Source organism: Procambarus clarkii, chromosome 36 (genome assembly GCF_040958095.1).
Source record: "Procambarus clarkii isolate CNS0578487 chromosome 36, FALCON_Pclarkii_2.0, whole genome shotgun sequence".
Taxonomy (NCBI): Eukaryota; Metazoa; Arthropoda; class Malacostraca; order Decapoda; family Cambaridae; genus Procambarus; species Procambarus clarkii.
The window spans coordinates 41948704-41966734 of NC_091185.1; the positions used below are offsets into that span (position 1 = coordinate 41948704).

At 46.4% G+C, this 18031-nt stretch overlaps 1 protein-coding gene across 1 annotated transcript in view; it reads left to right on the forward strand.

Moving 5' to 3' along the window:
- Positions 1-5520: 5520 nt before the first annotated feature.
- LOC138371791 (S-antigen protein-like) overlaps positions 5521-18031 on the forward strand; it is a 43077-nt gene continuing 30566 nt past the window's right edge. The window contains exon 1 of the mRNA XM_069336816.1: positions 5521-5755. Coding sequence (XP_069192917.1) covers positions 5521-5755 — 235 coding nt within the window. The remainder of the gene's footprint in view (positions 5756-18031) is intronic.

An 18031-nucleotide genomic window follows, 5' to 3' on the forward strand; every position in this document is an offset into this window, starting at 1 on the left:
AAATGCACCTTACGACACTGGAAGACAGAAGAGTAAGGGGGGACATGATCACAACCTACAAAATCCTCAGGGGAATTGACCGGGTAAACAAGGATGAACAATTCAACACTGGAGGGACGCGAACAAGGGGACACAGGTGGAAGCTGAGTACCCAAATGAGCCACAGAGACATTAGAAAGAACTTTTTCAGTGTCAGAGTAGTTAGTAAATTGAATGCACTAGGAAGTGATGTGGTAGAGGCTGACTCCATACACAGTTTCAAATGTAGATATGATAGAGCCCAGTAGGCTAAGGAATCTGTATACCAGTTGATTGCCGGTTGAGAGGCGGGACCAAAGAGCCAAAGCTCAACCCCCGCAAGCACAATTAGGTGAGTACAATTAGGTGAGTACACACACACACTCACACACACACACACACACACACACACACACACACACACACACACACACACACACACACACACACACACACACACACACACACACACACACACACACACACACATACACACACGAACACACACACACACACACACACACACACACACACACACACACACACACACACACACACACACACACACACACACACACACACACACACAAACACACACACACACTAAAACCAGGTATGATAGGGAAATGGGACAGGAGTCATTGCTGTAAACAACCGATGCTCGAAAGGCGAGATCCAAGAGTCAATGCTCGATCCTGCAGACACAACTAGGTGAGTACACACACACACACACACACACAGACACACACACACACACACACACACACACACACACACACACACACACACACACAAACACACACTTTGATACAGTACCGCACATGAGACTGCTGTTCAAGCTCGAGAGGCAGGCGGGGGTGGGGGGGAAAGGTCCTAGCATGGATAAGGAACTACCTAACAGGAAGGAGCCAAAGAGTTATAGTAAGGGGCGAGAAGTCGGACTGGCGACCAGTAACAAGTGGAGTACCACAAGGATCGGTGCTGGGACCAATTCTATTTCTTGTATATGTTAACGACATGTTTACAGGCGTAGAGTCCTACATGTCGATGTTTGCGGATGACGCAAAGTTGATGAGAAGAGTTGTGACAGATGAGGATTGCAGGATCCTCCAAGAGGACCTGAACAGGTTGCAGAGATGGTCAGAGAAATGGCTACTGGAATTCAACACGAGCAAATGTAAAGTTATGGAAATGGGACTAGGAGATTGGAGACCAATGGGACAGTACACAATGAAGGGGAACAGCCTACCTGTAACGACGCGTGAAAGAGACCTGGGGGTGGACGTAACACCTAATCTATCTCCTGAGGCACATATAAATAGGATAACGACAGCAGCGTACTCTACACTGGCAAAAGTTAGAACATCATTCAGAAACCTAAGTAAGGAGGCATTTAGGGCGCTTTACACTGCCTACGTAAGGCCAGTCTTAGAGTATGCCGCCTCATCATGGAGTCCCCATCTGAAGAAGCATATAATGAAACTGGAAAAGGTTCAGAGGTTTGCAACGAGACTCGTCCCAGAGCTACGAGGGATGGGGTATGAGGAGCACCTGAGGGAACTGTGCCTTACGACACTAGAAAGAAGAAGGGAGAGGGGGGACATGATAGGAACGTATAAGATACTCAGAGGGATTGACAGAGTGGACATAGACGAAATGTTCACACGGAACAGTAACAGAACGAGGGGACATGGATGGAAGCTTGAAACTCAGATGAGTCACAGAGATGTTAGGAAGTTTTCTTTTAGCGTGAGAGTAATGGGAAAATGGATTGCACTTCAGGAACAGGTTGTGGAAGCAAATACTATTCATAATTTTAAAACCAGGTATGATAGGGAAATGGGACAGGAGTCATTGCTGTAAACAACCGATGCTCGAAAGGCGGGATCCAAGAGTCAATGCTCGATCCTGCAGACACAACTAGGTGAGTACAACTAGGTGAGTACACACACACACAAGAAGACCTGGACAAGCTGCAAGAATGGTCGAAGAAATGGCTGTTAGAGTTTAACCCAAGCAAATGCAATGTAATGAAGATAGGGGTAGGAAGCAGGAGACCAGATACAAGGTACCATTTGGGAGATGAAATACTTCAAGAGTCAGAGAGAAAGAAAGACCTGGTGGTTGATATCACGCCAGACCTATCCCATGAAGCTCATATCATGAGGATAACATCAGCGGCATATGCCAGGTTGGCTAACGTAAGAACGGCCTTTAGAAACTTGTGTAAGGAATCTTTCAAAACATTATATACCACATATGTCAGACCAATCCTGGAGTATGCGGCTCCAGCATGGAGTCCATATCTAGTCAAGCATAAGACTAAACTGGAAAAGGTTCAAAGGTTTGCCACCAGACTAGTACCCGAGCTGAGAGGTATGAGCTACGAGGAGAGACTACGGGAATTAAACCTCACTCCGTTGGAAGACAGAAGAGTTAGGGGGGACATGATCACCACATTCAAGATTCTCAAGGGAATCGACAGGGTTGATAAAGACAGGCTAATTAACACACGGGGCACACGCACTAGGGGACACAGGAGGAAACTGAGTGCCCAAATGAGCCACAGAGATATTAGAAAGAACTTTTTTAGTGTCAGAGTGGTTGACAAATGGAATGCATTAGGAAGTGATGTGGTGGAGGCTGACTCCATACACAGTTTCAAGTGTAGATATGAATGAGCCCAATAGGCTCAGGATCCTGTACACCTGTTGATTGACGGTTGAGAGGCGGGACCAAAGAGCCAGAGCTCAACCCCCGCAAGCACAACTAGGTGAGTACACCTAGGTGAGTACACACACACACACACACATACACACACGCATGCATGCACGCACGCACGCAAGCATGCACACACAGACTAGTCCCAGAACTAAGAGGCATGAGTTACGAGGAAAGGCTGCGGTAAATGCACCTTACGACACTGGAAGACAGAAGAGTAAGGGTAGACATGATCACAACCTACAAAATCCTCAGAGGAATCGACGGGGTAAACAAGGATAAACTATTCAACACTGGTGGGACGCGAACAAGGGGACACAGGTGGAAACTGAGTACCCACATGAGCCACAGAGACGTTGGAAGGAACTTTTTCAATGTCAGAGTAGTTAATGGATGGAATGCATTAGGCAGTGATGTGGTGAAGGCTGACTCCATACACAGTTTTAAATGTAGATATGATAGAGCCCAGTAGGCTCAGGAATCTGTACACCAGTTGATTGACAGTTGAGAGGAGGGACCAAAGAGCCAAAGCTCAACCCCCGCAAGCACAAATAGGTGAGTACAAATAGGTGAGTACACACACACACACACACACACACACACACACACACACATTTGGAAGGCGGCAAACATAGTCCCGATATACAAGAAGGGGGATAGACAGGAGGCACTGATCTACAAGCCAGTGTCCCTAACCGCCATACCATGCAAGCTAATGGAGAAAATTGTACGAAAAGGTAGTCGAACATCTGGAGCAAAGGAACTTGTGTCACAACACCATCATGGTTTCAGGGATGGCAAGTCATGCCTCACCGGATTAATTGAATTCTACGATCAGGCAACAAGAATCAGACAAGAAACAGGGGTGGGCAGACTGCATATTTTTGGATTGCCAGAAAGCCTTTGACACAGTGCCACACCAGAGACTATTGTGAAAGCTGGAGATGCAGGCAGGAGTGAAAGCGAAAATACTCCATTGGATTAGGGAATACCTAATTAACAGAAGGCAACGAGTCACTGTGCGGGTTTGAGGTCTCAGATTGGCGAGACGTCACCAGTGGGGTCACGCAGGGTATCAGTCCTTGGACCCATACTGTTTCTTATATATGTAAATGATCTTCCAGATGGTATAGAATCATTCCTCTCATTGTTTGCTGATGATGCAAAAATTTTGAGGAGGATTAAGACGGAGGAAGAACGTATGAGACTACAACATTACCTAAACAAACTGCATAAATGGTCAAACAAATGGCTATTAAAGTTCAACCCGAGTAAACATAAGATAATGAAACTAGGCAGTGGAAACAGGAGGCCAGACACAGGATACAGAATGGGAGATGAAGTCTTTCATGAAATGGACAGAGTCAAGGATCTAGGAGTTGATATCAAACCAACCCTGTCTCCTGAAGCCCACATCAAAAGAACAACATCTGCGGCATATGCGAGGCTGGCTAACATCTGAACTGCCTTCAGGAACCTGTGTAATGAATCATTCAGAGCCTTTTATACCAAATATGTAAGAGCAGTCCTGGAGTTTGCGGCCCCCAGCATGGAGCTCGTACCTTGTCAAGTACTAGGCGAAGCTTGAAAAAGTTCAGAGATATGCCACTAGGCTAGTCACAGAACTAGAAGGCATGAGTTATGAAGAAAGGCTGCGAGAAATGCACTTCACGACACTAAAAGACAGAAGAGTAAGGGGAGACATGATTACTACCTACACAATTCTCAGAGGAATTGACAGGGTAGATAAAGATAAGCAGTTTAACACGGATGGTTCACGAACAAGGGGACAGTGGTGGAAACTGAGTAACCAAATGAGCCATAGGGACGTTAGAAAGAACTTTTTTAGTGTCGTTAACTAAGTTAACAGATGAAATGCATTAGGCAGTAATGTGGTGGAGGCTGACTCCATACACAGTTTCAAATGTAGATATGATAGAGCCCATTAGGCTCCGGAATCTGTATACCAGTTAAGAGGCGGGACTTACGGGACCCTCGTGACACAAACACGCACGCACACACGCATGCTCACGTACGTATGCATGCACACACGCACGCGCACGTACGTATGCATGCACACGCACGCACACGCAAAAATATACACACACACACGGACACACACACACACAAACGTTCAGTCAGGGGAGAAAGGATTAACACCTTTTGTGGAAAGGAGATAAGACCTCACTCATACTCCACCCCCTCTCATACCCCCCATCTCACTAACCCAATACACTCCCCCCCCCACTACCCTCCCCCCACGACTGACGACAAATACACGCATACACAAACACCTGACCAGAAGTCACCATCTCCTCCCACCCCCCAGTTCCCCCGCATCTCCCATACACACACTCTCCCCCCTCTCTCTCTCACCCCTCCCCCTCTCTCCCCCTCTCCACCCCTCTCTCCCTCTCCCTCTCATTCTCTCTCTCTCTCTCTCTCTCTCTCTCTCTCTCTCTCTCTCTCTCTCTCTCTCTCTCTCTCTCTCTCTCTCTCTCTCTCTCTCTCTCTCTCTCTCTCTCTCTCTCTCTCTCTCTCTCTCTCGCTCTCTCTCTCTCTCTCTCTCTCTCTCTCTCTCTCTCTCTCTCTCTCTCTCTCTCTCTCTCTCTCTCTCTCTCTCTCTCTCTCTCTCTCTCTCTCTCTCTCTCTCTCTCTCTCTCTCTCTCTCTCTCTCTCTCTCTCTCTCTCTCTCTCTCTCTCTCTCTTTCTCTCCACCCCTTATCTTGCCCTCCTCCTGACAAATCCTATCACAGCATAACAGGAACAGGGGCAAGCATTATGACCAGAGGAAACAGGGAAACAGGGAAAAGTCAAGGTGATGAAATGAAAGAAATGTTCGCCCAGTTTGTTGAGAATATCAAGAGTGAGATGCAGGGAATGATGCAGGAAATGAAGAATGAAATAAGCAACCTGAAAAGAGAACTGAAAACAGCAAAAGAGGAGATTAGAGCCCTAAAAGCGAACAGTGTTGAGGCTGAGGCTCAGATAATCATCCAGGGGGAAGATGGAAATAGTATACTGGAAGAGAATGCCGCCATAAAAGCAACATTTGCAGAAATGCTAAAAAAAATAACTCTGTAGTAATGGTCACAATATTGGAGGTGGCCATGAAAGCAGCCACCTCACTGGAAGCGGCACGCTCCACTAGCAAGCTGATGCAAAGGAAAAGATCAGTGGTAGCTGTGGCTATTAAAGAGCAGGAAGGCTCCAACAGGAAAGAGTGGAATGAAAAGGACAATGCAGCGGTGAACGAAATACTGAAGACAATAGAGATGGAAGGGGTTGAGCATAGAATTGAGAAGGTTTTCAGGCTACGCTGGTACAACAAAGACCGAGATCGGGTGTTAAATATAGTGTTTTTGCAAACGAGAACACAAAGGAGTTGATTCTAACAAGGAAAAGCCGCCTGCAATATGTGGAAGAATTCAAAAAAGTATTCCTCCAGAGGGACATGACGAGGGAGGAGAAAGCCATGATGGCAGAAGCAAGGAAGAGGCGCAGGGCGAGAGGGGAAAGTCAGGAAATCACAGCTCCCAACACATCATCCCCAGAGTTGAGGGGGGGGGGAGGGAACTCACAACCAGCTAGCCAGTAACACCAGAGGGGACGGCAACCACACCACCCTCTTCTGAATAGAAACCCCCCCTACCCCAAACCTTCCCTGCCCCCACCCAAATGCTCAGCCAAATCTCCCTACCCCCCACACCCCCCTTCCCACCCTGCTACCCCTTCCCTCCTCCTGCCATGTCCCCCCTCCCCCATTTTCTTTCAAATCCTCTCTCCCCCCTTCATCCCAAACCCTCTATATAATCCCCCCCCCTTCACTTGATCCCCCGCCCCTCATCCCAGTATTCTCTGAGACCCTGTTATCCACCTCACAATTCCAAACACCCATGGAACAGCTTCCCCCACCAGCAGAACACTCACCAAGGAGGCGGTTTGAGAATGGACGGAAGAAAGTGAGCCTCAGGGCAATGTACACTAACATATGTGGAATTACAAATAAAACAAATGAGCTTAGAAAATGGGTACTAGAGGAAAACCCAGACATAATAGCACTCACAAAAACAAAGCTAACGAAAACCATAACAAATGCAATGTTCCCATAGGAATATTATGTTATGAGGAAAGAGAGAAGGAAGAGGCGGTGGTGGTATAGCTCAGCCGGTAAGAAATGGCTGGGACTTTGAGGAGATGGTTATTCAGGGCTGTGAGAGGGGTTTCAGTGACTACATAGCAGGTAACATAAAAACGGTAGGAAAAAAATATTATAGTCATAGTCATATATAATCCACCACCAAATGACAGAAGACCCAGACAAGAATATGATAGAAACAACATGGCCACCATTAACAAAATAGAGAGAGCAGCTTCTGTTGCTAGCAGGAATGTATCTGGACTACTAATCATGGTAGACTTCAACCAAGGGAAAATAGACTGGGAGAACAGGGATCTGCATAGAGGAACAGAAACATGGAGAGCAAAGCTGCAGGACGTGGCAACAAGACACTTTCTAAGCCAGCACATCAAGGAACCAAGAGGAAAGAGAGGAGAAGACGAACTAGTCATGCTGGATGTGATATTTACCCTAAATGAGTGGGATATAAGGGAAGTTAAGATGGAAGCACCCTTGGGAATGAGTGACCACAGTGTATTAAAGTTTGAGTACCTGGTAGAGCTAGGAATTGTCTCCCCCAAAAAAGAACTAGGAAACAAACGGCTTGCATACCGAAAGGGGAAATATGAGATGAGACTTATCCTAAGGGGAAATAAATTGAGACACAGACCTCAGAGCTAAGTTTATACAAGATATGATGGACTATGTCATCCAAAAGTGTGAGGAGGAAGTATACAAGTTCATTCCGTCTCAAAGGGAAAAATCCGAGAGGCAAAAGAAGAACCCTTGGTATAATACGGCATGTATGCAAACAAAGGGACTGAACAAAAGGGTGTGGAGGAACCTCCGTAATAACAGAACACCAGAAAGCAAAGAGAGATACCAGAGAACCAGGAATGAGAATGTTGGGTGAGAAGTGAAGCAAGGTGAGGTCACTGTGCTAGGAGAAAGTGAAGTAAACCAGGCAGCCTTGGAAGGGTTCGAAATTCCGAGTGAGGAGGTCAAGAGACACCTGCTGGATCTGGATGTTAGAAAGGCTGTTGGTCTAGACGGGATCTCACCATGGGTACTGAAAGAGTGTGCAGAGGCACTTTGCTTGCCACTCTCCATAGTGTACAGTAAGTCACTGGAGACTGGAGACCTACCAGAAATATGAAAGACGGTGAATGTGGTCCCAATATACAATAAGGGCGACAGGCAAGAGGCACTGATCCTTGTCAGGTTCAGGGAGTAAAGGACACTGATGCCAGTGTCCTTGACTTGTATACCATGCAAGGTGATGGAGAAGATCGTGAAAAAAACCTGGTAACACATCTGGAGAGAAGGGACTTCGTGACAAATCTCCAACATGGGTTCAGGGAGGGTAAATCTTGCCTGGCTGGCTTAATAGAATTCTACGACCAGGTGACAAAGATTAAGCAAGAAGGAGAGGGCTGAGCAGACTGCATTTTCTTCGATTGTCGGAAAGCCTTTGACACAGTACCGCATAAGAGGCTGGTACATAAGCTGGAGAGAAAGGCAGGTGTAGCTGGTAAGGTGCACCAGTGGATAAGGCAGCACCTTAGCAATAGGAAGCAGAGAGTTACGGTGAGGGGTGAGACCTCCGATTGGCATGAAGTCACCAGTGGAGTCCCACACGGCTCTGTACTCGGTCCAATCTTGTTTCTGATATATGGAAATGATCTCCCGGAGGGTATCGATTCATTTCTCTCAATGTTTGTGGACGATGCCAAAGTTATGAGAAGGATTAAAATAGAAGAGGACTGTTTGAGGCTTCAAGAAGACCTAGACAAGCTGAAGGAATGGTCGAACAAATGGTTGTTAGAGTTTAACCCAACCAAATGTAATTTAATGTAATGAAGATAGGTGTAGGGAGCAGGAAGCCAGATACGAGGTATCATCTGGTAGAGGAAATTCTTCAGGAGTCAGAGAAAGAAAGACTTGGGGGGTTGATACCACACCAGACTTGTCTTCTGCAGCACATATCAAGAGGATAACATCAGCGGCATATGCCAGGCTGGCCAACATACGAACGGCATTCAGAAACTTGTGTAAAGAATCATTCAGAACTTTGTATACCACATATGTCAGGCCAATCCTGGCGTATGCAGCCCTAGCGTGGAGTCCATATCTAGTCAGGGATAAGACAAAACTGGAAAAGGTTCGAAAGGTTTGCCACCAGAATAGTACCCAAGCTGAGAGGTATGAGCTACGAGGAGAGACTACGGGAATTAAACCTCACTTCGCTGGAAGACAGAAGAGTTAGGGGGGACATGATCACCACATTCAAGAATCTGAAGGGAATTTATAGGGAAGATAAAGACAGCCTATTTAAAACAAGGGGCACACGCACAAGGGGACACAGGTGGAAAATGAGTGCCCAAACGAGCCACTGAGATATTAGAAAGAACTTTTTTAGTGTCAGAGTGGTTGACAAATGGAATGCATTAGGAAGTGATGTGGTGGAGGCTGACTCCATACACAGTTTCAAGTGTAGATATGATAGAGCCCAACAGCCTCAGGAAGCTGTACACCTGTTGATTGACGGTTGAGAGGCGGGACCAAAGAGACAGAGCTCAACCCCCGCAAACACAACTAGGTGAGTACACACACACGCGCGCGCGTGTGTGTGTGAGTGTGTGTGTGTGTGTGTGAGTGTGTGTGTGTGTGTGTGTTTGTGTGTGTGTGTGTGTGTGTGTGTGTGTTTGTGTGTGTGTGTGTGTGTGTGTGTGTGTGTGTGTGTGTGTGTGTGTGTGTGTGTGTGTGTGTGTGTGTGTGTGTGTGTGTGTGTGTGTGTGTGTGTGTGTGTGTGTGTGAATGAGAGGAGAAGATGAACCAGCAAGGCTTGATTTGATATTTTTCACAAATGAGTGGGATATAAGGGAAGTTAAGATGGAAGCGCCCTTGGGAATGTGTGATCAGAGTGTATTGAACTTTGAATACCTGGTAGAGTTAGGAATTATCTCCCCCCAAAAAGAACTAGGAATCAAAAGGCTGGCATACCAAAAGGGGAATTATGAACAGATGAGAAGTTTCCGAAGGGAATTACCTTGGGACAGAGACCTCAGAGATAAGGCTGTACAAGGTATGATGGACTATGTTACCCAAAAGTGTCAGGAGGCAGTAAACAGGTTCATCACAGCCCAAAGGGAAAAATCCGAGAAGCAACAGAAGAATCAATGGTATGATAGGGCATGTATGGAAGCAAAGAAACTAAACAAAAGGGTGTGGAGGAACTTCCGGAATAACAGAACACCAGAAAGCAGAGAGAGATACCAGAGAACCAGTACGTCAGGGTGAGATGAGAAGCAGAGAAAAGTTTTGAAAATTATATAGCAAACAAAGCCAAGACCGAACCAAAGCAACTACACAGTCACATCAGAAGGAAAACCAAAGTGAAAGAACAGGTATTGAAACTTAGAACAGGCGAGGACAGGTTTACAGAGAATGACAAAGAGGTGTGTGTTGAACTCAACAATAGATCCAGATCTGGACAAGATCTGGACAACAAGAGAACAAGATCTGGAAAGAAGAGACTTCGTGACAACCCATCAACATGGGTTCAGGGAGGGTAAATCTTGCCTGGCAGGCTTAATAGAATTCTACGACCAGGGGACAAAGATTAAGCAAGAAAGAGAGGGCTGGGCGGACTGCATTTTCTTGGATTGTCGGAAAGCTTTTGACACAGTACTGCATATGAGGCTGGAACATAAGCTGGAGAGACAGGCAGGTGTAGCTGGTAAGGTGCTCCAGTGGATAATGCAGTACCTAAGCAATAGGAAGCAGAGAGTTATGGTGAGGGGTGAGACCTCCGATTGGCGTGAAGTCACCAGTGGAGTCCTACAGGGCTCTGTACTCGGTCCTATCTTGTTTCTGATATAAGGAAATGATCTCCCGGAAGGTATTGATTCATTTCTCTCATTGTTTGCGGACGATGCCAAAATTATGAGAAGGATTAAAACAGAAGAGGACTGTTTGAAGCTTCAAGAAGACCTAGACAAGCTGAAGGAATGGTCGAACAAATGGTTGTTAGAGTTTAACCCAACCAAATGTAATGTAATGAAGATAGGTGTTGGATGCTCCATACACAGTTTCAAGTGTAGATATGATAGAGTCCAATAGGCTCAGGAATCTGTACACCTGTTGATTGACGGTTGAGAGGCGGGACCAGAGAGCTCAACCCCCACAAACACAATAGGTGAGTACAACTAGGTGAGTACACACAAACACACACACACACACACACACACACACACACATACACACACACACACACACACACACACACACACACACACACACACACACACACACACACACACACACACACACACACACACACACACACACACACATACACACACACACACACACACATTGACGTTAGGAGTGGAGTCCCGCAGGGGTCAGTCCTTGGACCTATACTGTTTCTGATATATGTAAATGATCTCCCAGAGGGTATAAAATCGTTTCTCTCAATGTTTACCGATGATGCAAAAAATTATGAGGAGGATTGAAACTGAGGACGATAGTAGGAGGCTTCAAGATGACCTAACAGACTTAGTGAATGGTCCAACAAACGGCTGTTGCAGTTCAACCCTTGTAAATGCAAAGTAATGAAACTAGGCAGAGGAAACAGGAGGCCAGACACAGAATACTGAATAGGAGATGAAGTACTTAATGAAACAGACAGAGAGAAAGATCTAGGAGTTGATATCACACTAAACCTGTCTCCTGAAGCCCACATAAAAACAATAATGTCTGCAGCATATGCGAGGCTGGCTAACATCAGAACAGTGTGAGATTTTTCTCTACGCCTACCTCCCTTAAGAGGTGGACTACAAGTTTAAAGTCTGCTCACGGCAGTTAAGCATGAGTCCAGTAGAAAAAGGAAAAGCGGGAGCAAACCGCCAGGCCTCCACCACCAAGGGTGAAAACCTGTCAACAATATGCCGCTAGCTCCTCCTAGTTAAACAGGACGTTAAACTAATAAAGGGTAACCGACGGGTTCTCACAATCAAATATTTATATTTGATGTGGCGCTATGAATTGGAATTCGAATTCCCAAGAACAGCCGCCTTATCAAGATCACATCAACATTTAATAATAATATTCAGAAATATGGTGGAATAGTATGGTTGTAGGGTTGACATCAAAGACTGTTTTCTACAACATAACAATTTATTAATAACAAGAGACTAACTACTACATTACCGAGTTTACATTACGTTAATGTCAATCCAGTGGCACGATAACAAACAGCTAAATAGCAACCCTTGCTGTGAGGCTGCATACTGAACTAACCTGAACACAGGTGTGCCCACTGATGACGCAATATTGCAAAACAAAGAAAAATATCACAGACTAAGTTACACCACAGCGAATGGTTACGTTATTGTACATCAAGTGGCATTTGCAACACAGCTATTCAACAGCCCCTTGTGAAGTGACAGCAGGCTCCATCTTGCTGACACTTCGGGCTGACACCATGAACTAACTGAACAAATGAAGGATATCCACTGAAGACAAAGACACAAGCAGGCAATCAATAGTGTCTCGGTTTCCCTGACAGCTACTATAATCACAAACTTAGGGGTCCTCCCGCCCCCCCAGGAGAGACCCACGTAACTAGGTGGGAGTCCAACAGTGACTCCCCCCTATCACAACCCAGTGTGAACACTCTTTGCAACTCCCAACAAGAAGTTGCCCTGTTGTAAGCAGATACACAGACAGGCAAGGCGGGATTCTGGGACACAGCTCCACAGATCCCTAGATGACTCTATTCTCGTCACCAGACGACAACCAAAAGAAATTGCCTTAAGTGGTTACGTTAATTGACTGATCGCAGCAGTCAGCAACAAAGTACTACGGTAATCACAAACAATTGTCTCCCACTAGACAACAACAGGATGATACTCTACGTTAATCTTTAACACTTGTCTCTCCCTTGTTAACAATAACTCAACATATTACACCACACTTGACTCCTTGCAAGTATTCAGTGAGTAATTCTCAATTAAGGTCAAACGGACCACTAATTACATCCCCATTGAGTTACGTTAACTAAGCCTACCCTAACTTGGTAGCTTCTCCACAGTCTGTCAAAAAATTACTAGTGAGTGTTAATTACCCTAATTAAGGCACTAATTACTTCTGAGCCATTAATTAACTGTCACCAGGACCGATAATTAATCATCCAGAAATACGTCTCACTCCGCACTGCCTAAGCAGGTCTCATCAAACACTGTAAATTCACGGGAAAGGAGTTAATTACCCTAATTAACAAGATGTGCCAATAATCCACTGTCCTCAGACAGGATATGATTAATACAACGATTTATACTAGCTCCATGACCTCGCTTTACCGAGTCACCGGAGCTCTCCAATGTTAATTACTCCACTGATTAACCTGAGCCACTAATTGCTATACCCCTGAAAGGTAATTAGTCTCGAGCATATTACGTTAACACAAGTACTGACAGACTCTGACAGATCCTCTCCCACTACGTGAATTCATGATGAGAAGGCTAATTACATAATTAGCTAGAGTGGTCAATTAGTTGTCACATGGACAATTAATTGCTCCCGAGACGTATCTCATTCTCGCTCAACACTGTTCTCTTATAACAGCCCTCACTCACTCCACAATACTAAGTGTGCACCCCTTATCCAGTTAATTACCCCTTAATTAACTCACTGAATCCTTAAGTCCTCAACACAACTTAAAGAAACAAAGTAACCCAAGCGTTACATAGGTCACACTACAATGGCATGCAACAACATAACAGCACTGCCCACATATGGTTGCGGCTACTGCAACTCGCTAATTACTGTGCCAACACAATAATGACACACGGTTGTGCAACACACAAAAGTATACTAATATTACTGCCCCCCTCTTTTACTTGCACCCGATTGCAAAGGACTACTGTGAACACACACATACCTCAGCCAGGCAATTAACCCATCAATTGCCTGCTCTCATTAAGTACTGAGAATTCCCCTGAATAATCCTAGAGGTCCCTTAAACCCTCAACACAGTTCCTGGGGCAATAATATTGTATAAACTGAAACAATACTGCACAAACCTGCAACACAATGATGCCGTCAGCATACCCCACATGCTAATGACATCATTAGGTAATCAGTCAGCAATCACACCTACTGACTTACCACACAACACAGTACATAAACATGCAAATGAACACATAGAAATGGCATTCACATAATCAATGAAAATTATATCACCAAGTAATGTCTAACTACCTACACAGACTTCAGGGGTCCCCACTGACATCCCTGCCTACCTCTAATGATTATAATTTTACGGTACTCTATGGCATTAATCCAGTCTGAACGATTATATAGAATCGACAGGCTGGATCACTTGTATGGTAAATCTCTACACTGACTGATTACATACTCTAGTCAGTCTACTAACATACTAACATACAGCGTGGTCCCGTGTATAATCTCTATCCCCAGGTACCGCCCCTATCCAACACCTGGATCCCACTGACAGCTGTCACTCAGCTGCTTTTCTAGCCTGGCGAGGCTCTGAGATAACTCTTACCGGGAATTCCACCGGTACCCATCACACTGTAATAATATTCATTTCTACTGCCCTCTTTCCCTTATCTTTCCTCATTTCCCAAGTTACTACCACACTAGCTGACAACACTTAGCTGGCTTGCTCCTCATGCATGACAAGATGTGGCCCTAGGCTGTCCCGGGAAAGTGGCCAAGGCATGTGGCCACAGCGCCCCTCCCGAGCTGAGAGAGGGGGGTTGGGGTTTGGCCTGGCGCGCGGGTGACCTGGGTGGCCGGCGTGCGGGCAGGCGGGTGGGTGGCCTGGGGTGGCCACGGGTAGCGCATGACATCATAGCACCCCACCGGCTGAGCTGGCGGGCGGGGTGGGGGTGGTGTTTGGCCGGACAGGTGGCCTGGGTGGGTGGCCTCCACCCGTGGGCGGGCGCGCACATGGGTGCCGCCCACAGGAGTACCCACACGGCTGGGGAATCACAACCCCATCAGACTAGAGCCTGCCTTGCCCCAGTGACACCCCATTGTCACTGGGATGACAATGGTCGGCGGCGTCCCCATACTGACGCAGCCTGGCGGAATGCAAAGTCCAACCTGGTCCTGTAATATCACACTCACTTACACTGCCCAACATCAATTGTCCATTGCCACTAGACAGGATACTCGGCCCACCTGTTACACCATGAGGCTCTGCCAGCCTGCCTCATGGGTTCACACAGTCAACTGTCTCTTAGCTTTTTACTGTTTCTTCCGTAAATCCTTAGCCACAATTCACTTAATTGGGCCTTGACACAACCAAAGATGGCAGGAGTGCCACCAATCGAGTAATTTGGACGACAGAAGCGATTAACAGGGGGTGGAGGTGGCCGGCGTGCCACCCCCACCCAAACACTTCTTCCTTTCCTGGCCGCCCAATTCAAACTCCCTCCCTGGCGGGCGGGAAAACTCAAGATGCCCATACCTTGCCTCGACCAATCAGCTTGAAGCCGGCACGGCTCCTCGTGCCGGACCCAATCACCTCTCTCCATCACCCTCGGGCGTCCTGTGACGTCACAAGGAGGGTGAGGCCTATGACAGTGGCGTACTGTCTCCCATGTGGGGGGGGGGGAGAGGCAGCGCTCACCCCACTCTCCCCCCACCTCTAACGGTTTTAGTCCAAGTAACTCACATCCTACTTCACAGAAACAGGAAAATCTCTGTAATTCTCTCTACAGAGCAATCACAGACTTCTAACCACTCACGAATGACAGTTCGTAATACAAGCTTTCATTCAACACCCAACAAGCATATGTTATTTTGAAAGCTTCAGTTTCTAGACTGACTAGCCTAATCTAGAAACTAGGAAAACTAGCTGAGGGATCTAGATCCCTCACAAACAGCGTTCAGGAACCTGTGTAAGGAATCATTCAGAATCTTGTACACCACATATGTAAAACCAATCCTGGAGTATGCGGCCCCAGCATGGAGCCCGTACCTTGTCAAGCACAAGACAAAGCTGGAAAAAGTCCAAAGGTATGCCACTAGACTAGTCCCAGAACTAAGAGGCATGCGTTATGAGGAAAGGATGCGGGAAATGCACCTTACGACACTGGAAGACAGAAAAGTAAGGAGAGACATGATCACAACCTACAAAACCCTCAGAGGAATCGACCGGGTAAACAAGGATAAACTATTCAACACTGGTGGGACGCGAACAAGGGGACACAGGTGGAAACTGAATACCCACATGAGCCACAGAGACGTTAGAAGGAACGTTTTCAGTGTCAGAGTAGTTAACGGATGGATTGCATTAGGCATTGATGTGGAGGAGGCTAACTCCATATATAGTTTGAAATGTAGATATGATAGAGCCCAGTAGGCTCAGGAATCTGTACACCAGTTGAGAGGCGGGACCAAAGAGCCAAGGCTCAAACCCCGCAAGCACAAATAGGTGAGTACAAATCGGTGAGTACACACACACACACACACACAAACACACACACACACACAGACACACACACACCCACACACACACACCCACACACACACACACACACACACACACACACACACACACACACACACACACACACACACACACACACACACACACACACACACACACACACACACACATACACACATGAAGCAGACCGTAGCAGCTGTCTAACTTCCAGTTTCCTATTTACTGCTAGGTGAACAGAGCATCAGAGTGAAAGAATCTGTGCCCATTTGCTTCAGCCTCCGCCGGGGATCAAACCCGGGACTTTATAAGTACGACACCAGAGCGCCGTTCACTCAGCCGCGAGGCTTTCCTGATGGGTGTGTGTGTGTGTGTGTGAGTTTGTGTGTGTGTGTGTGTGTGAGTTTGTGTGTGTGTGTGTGTGTGTGTGTGAGTGTTTGTCTACTCACCTAGTTGTACTCACCTAGTTGTGTTTGCGGGGGTTGAGCTCTGGCTCTTTGGTCCCGCCTCTCAACCGTCAATCAACAGGTGTACAGATTCCTGAGCCTACTGGGCTGTATCATATCTACACTTGAAACTGTGTATGGAGTCAGCCTCCACCACATCACTTCCTAATGCATTCCATTTGTCAACCACTCTGACACTAAAAAAGTTCTTTCTAATATCTCAGTGGCTCATTTGGGCGCTCAGTTTCCACCTGTGTCCCCTTGTGCGTGTTCCCCTTGTGTTAAATAGGCTGTCTTTATCTACCCTATTAATTCCCTTGAGAATCTTGAATTTGGTGATCATGTCCCCCCCTAACTCTTCTGTCTTCCAGCGAAGTGAGGTTTAATTCCTGTAATCTCTCCTAGTAGCTCATACCTATCAGCTCGGGTACTAGTCTGGTGGCAAATCTTTGAAACTTTTCCAGTTTAGTCTTATCCTTGACTAGATATGGACTCCATGCTGGGGCTGCATACTCCTGGATTGGCCTGACATATGTGGTATACAAAGTTCTGAATGATTCTTTACACAAGTTTCTGAGTGCCGTTCGTATGTTGGCCAGCCTGGCATAGGCCGCTGATGTTATCCGCTTGATATGTGCTGCAGGAGACAGGTCTGGCGTGATATAAACCCCCAAGCCTTTTTCCTTCTCTGACTCCTGAAGAATTTCCTCTCCCAAATGATACCTTGTATCTGGCCTCCTGCTCCCTACACCTATCTTCATTACATTACATTTGGATGGGTTAAACTCTAACAACCTTTTGTTCGACCATTCCTTCAGCTTGTCTAGGTCTTCTTAAAGCCTCAAACAGTCCTCTTCTGTTTTAATCCTTCTCATAATATTAGCATCGTCCGCAAACATTGAGAGAAATGAATCGATATTCTCCGGGAGATCATTTACATATATCAGAAACAAGACAGGACCGAGTACAGAGCCCTGTGGGACAACACTGGTGACTTCACGCCAATCGGAGGTCTCACCCCTCACCGTAACTCTCTGCTTCCTATTGCTTAGACACTCCCTTATCCACTGGAGCACCTTACCAGCTACAACTGCCTGTCTCTCCAGCTTATGTACCAGTACCAGCTTATGCGGTACTGTGTCAAAGGCTTTCCGACAATCCAAGAAAATGCAGTCCGCCCAGCCCTCTCTTTCTTGCTTAATCTTTGTCACCTGATCGTAGAATTCTATCAAACCTGTAAGG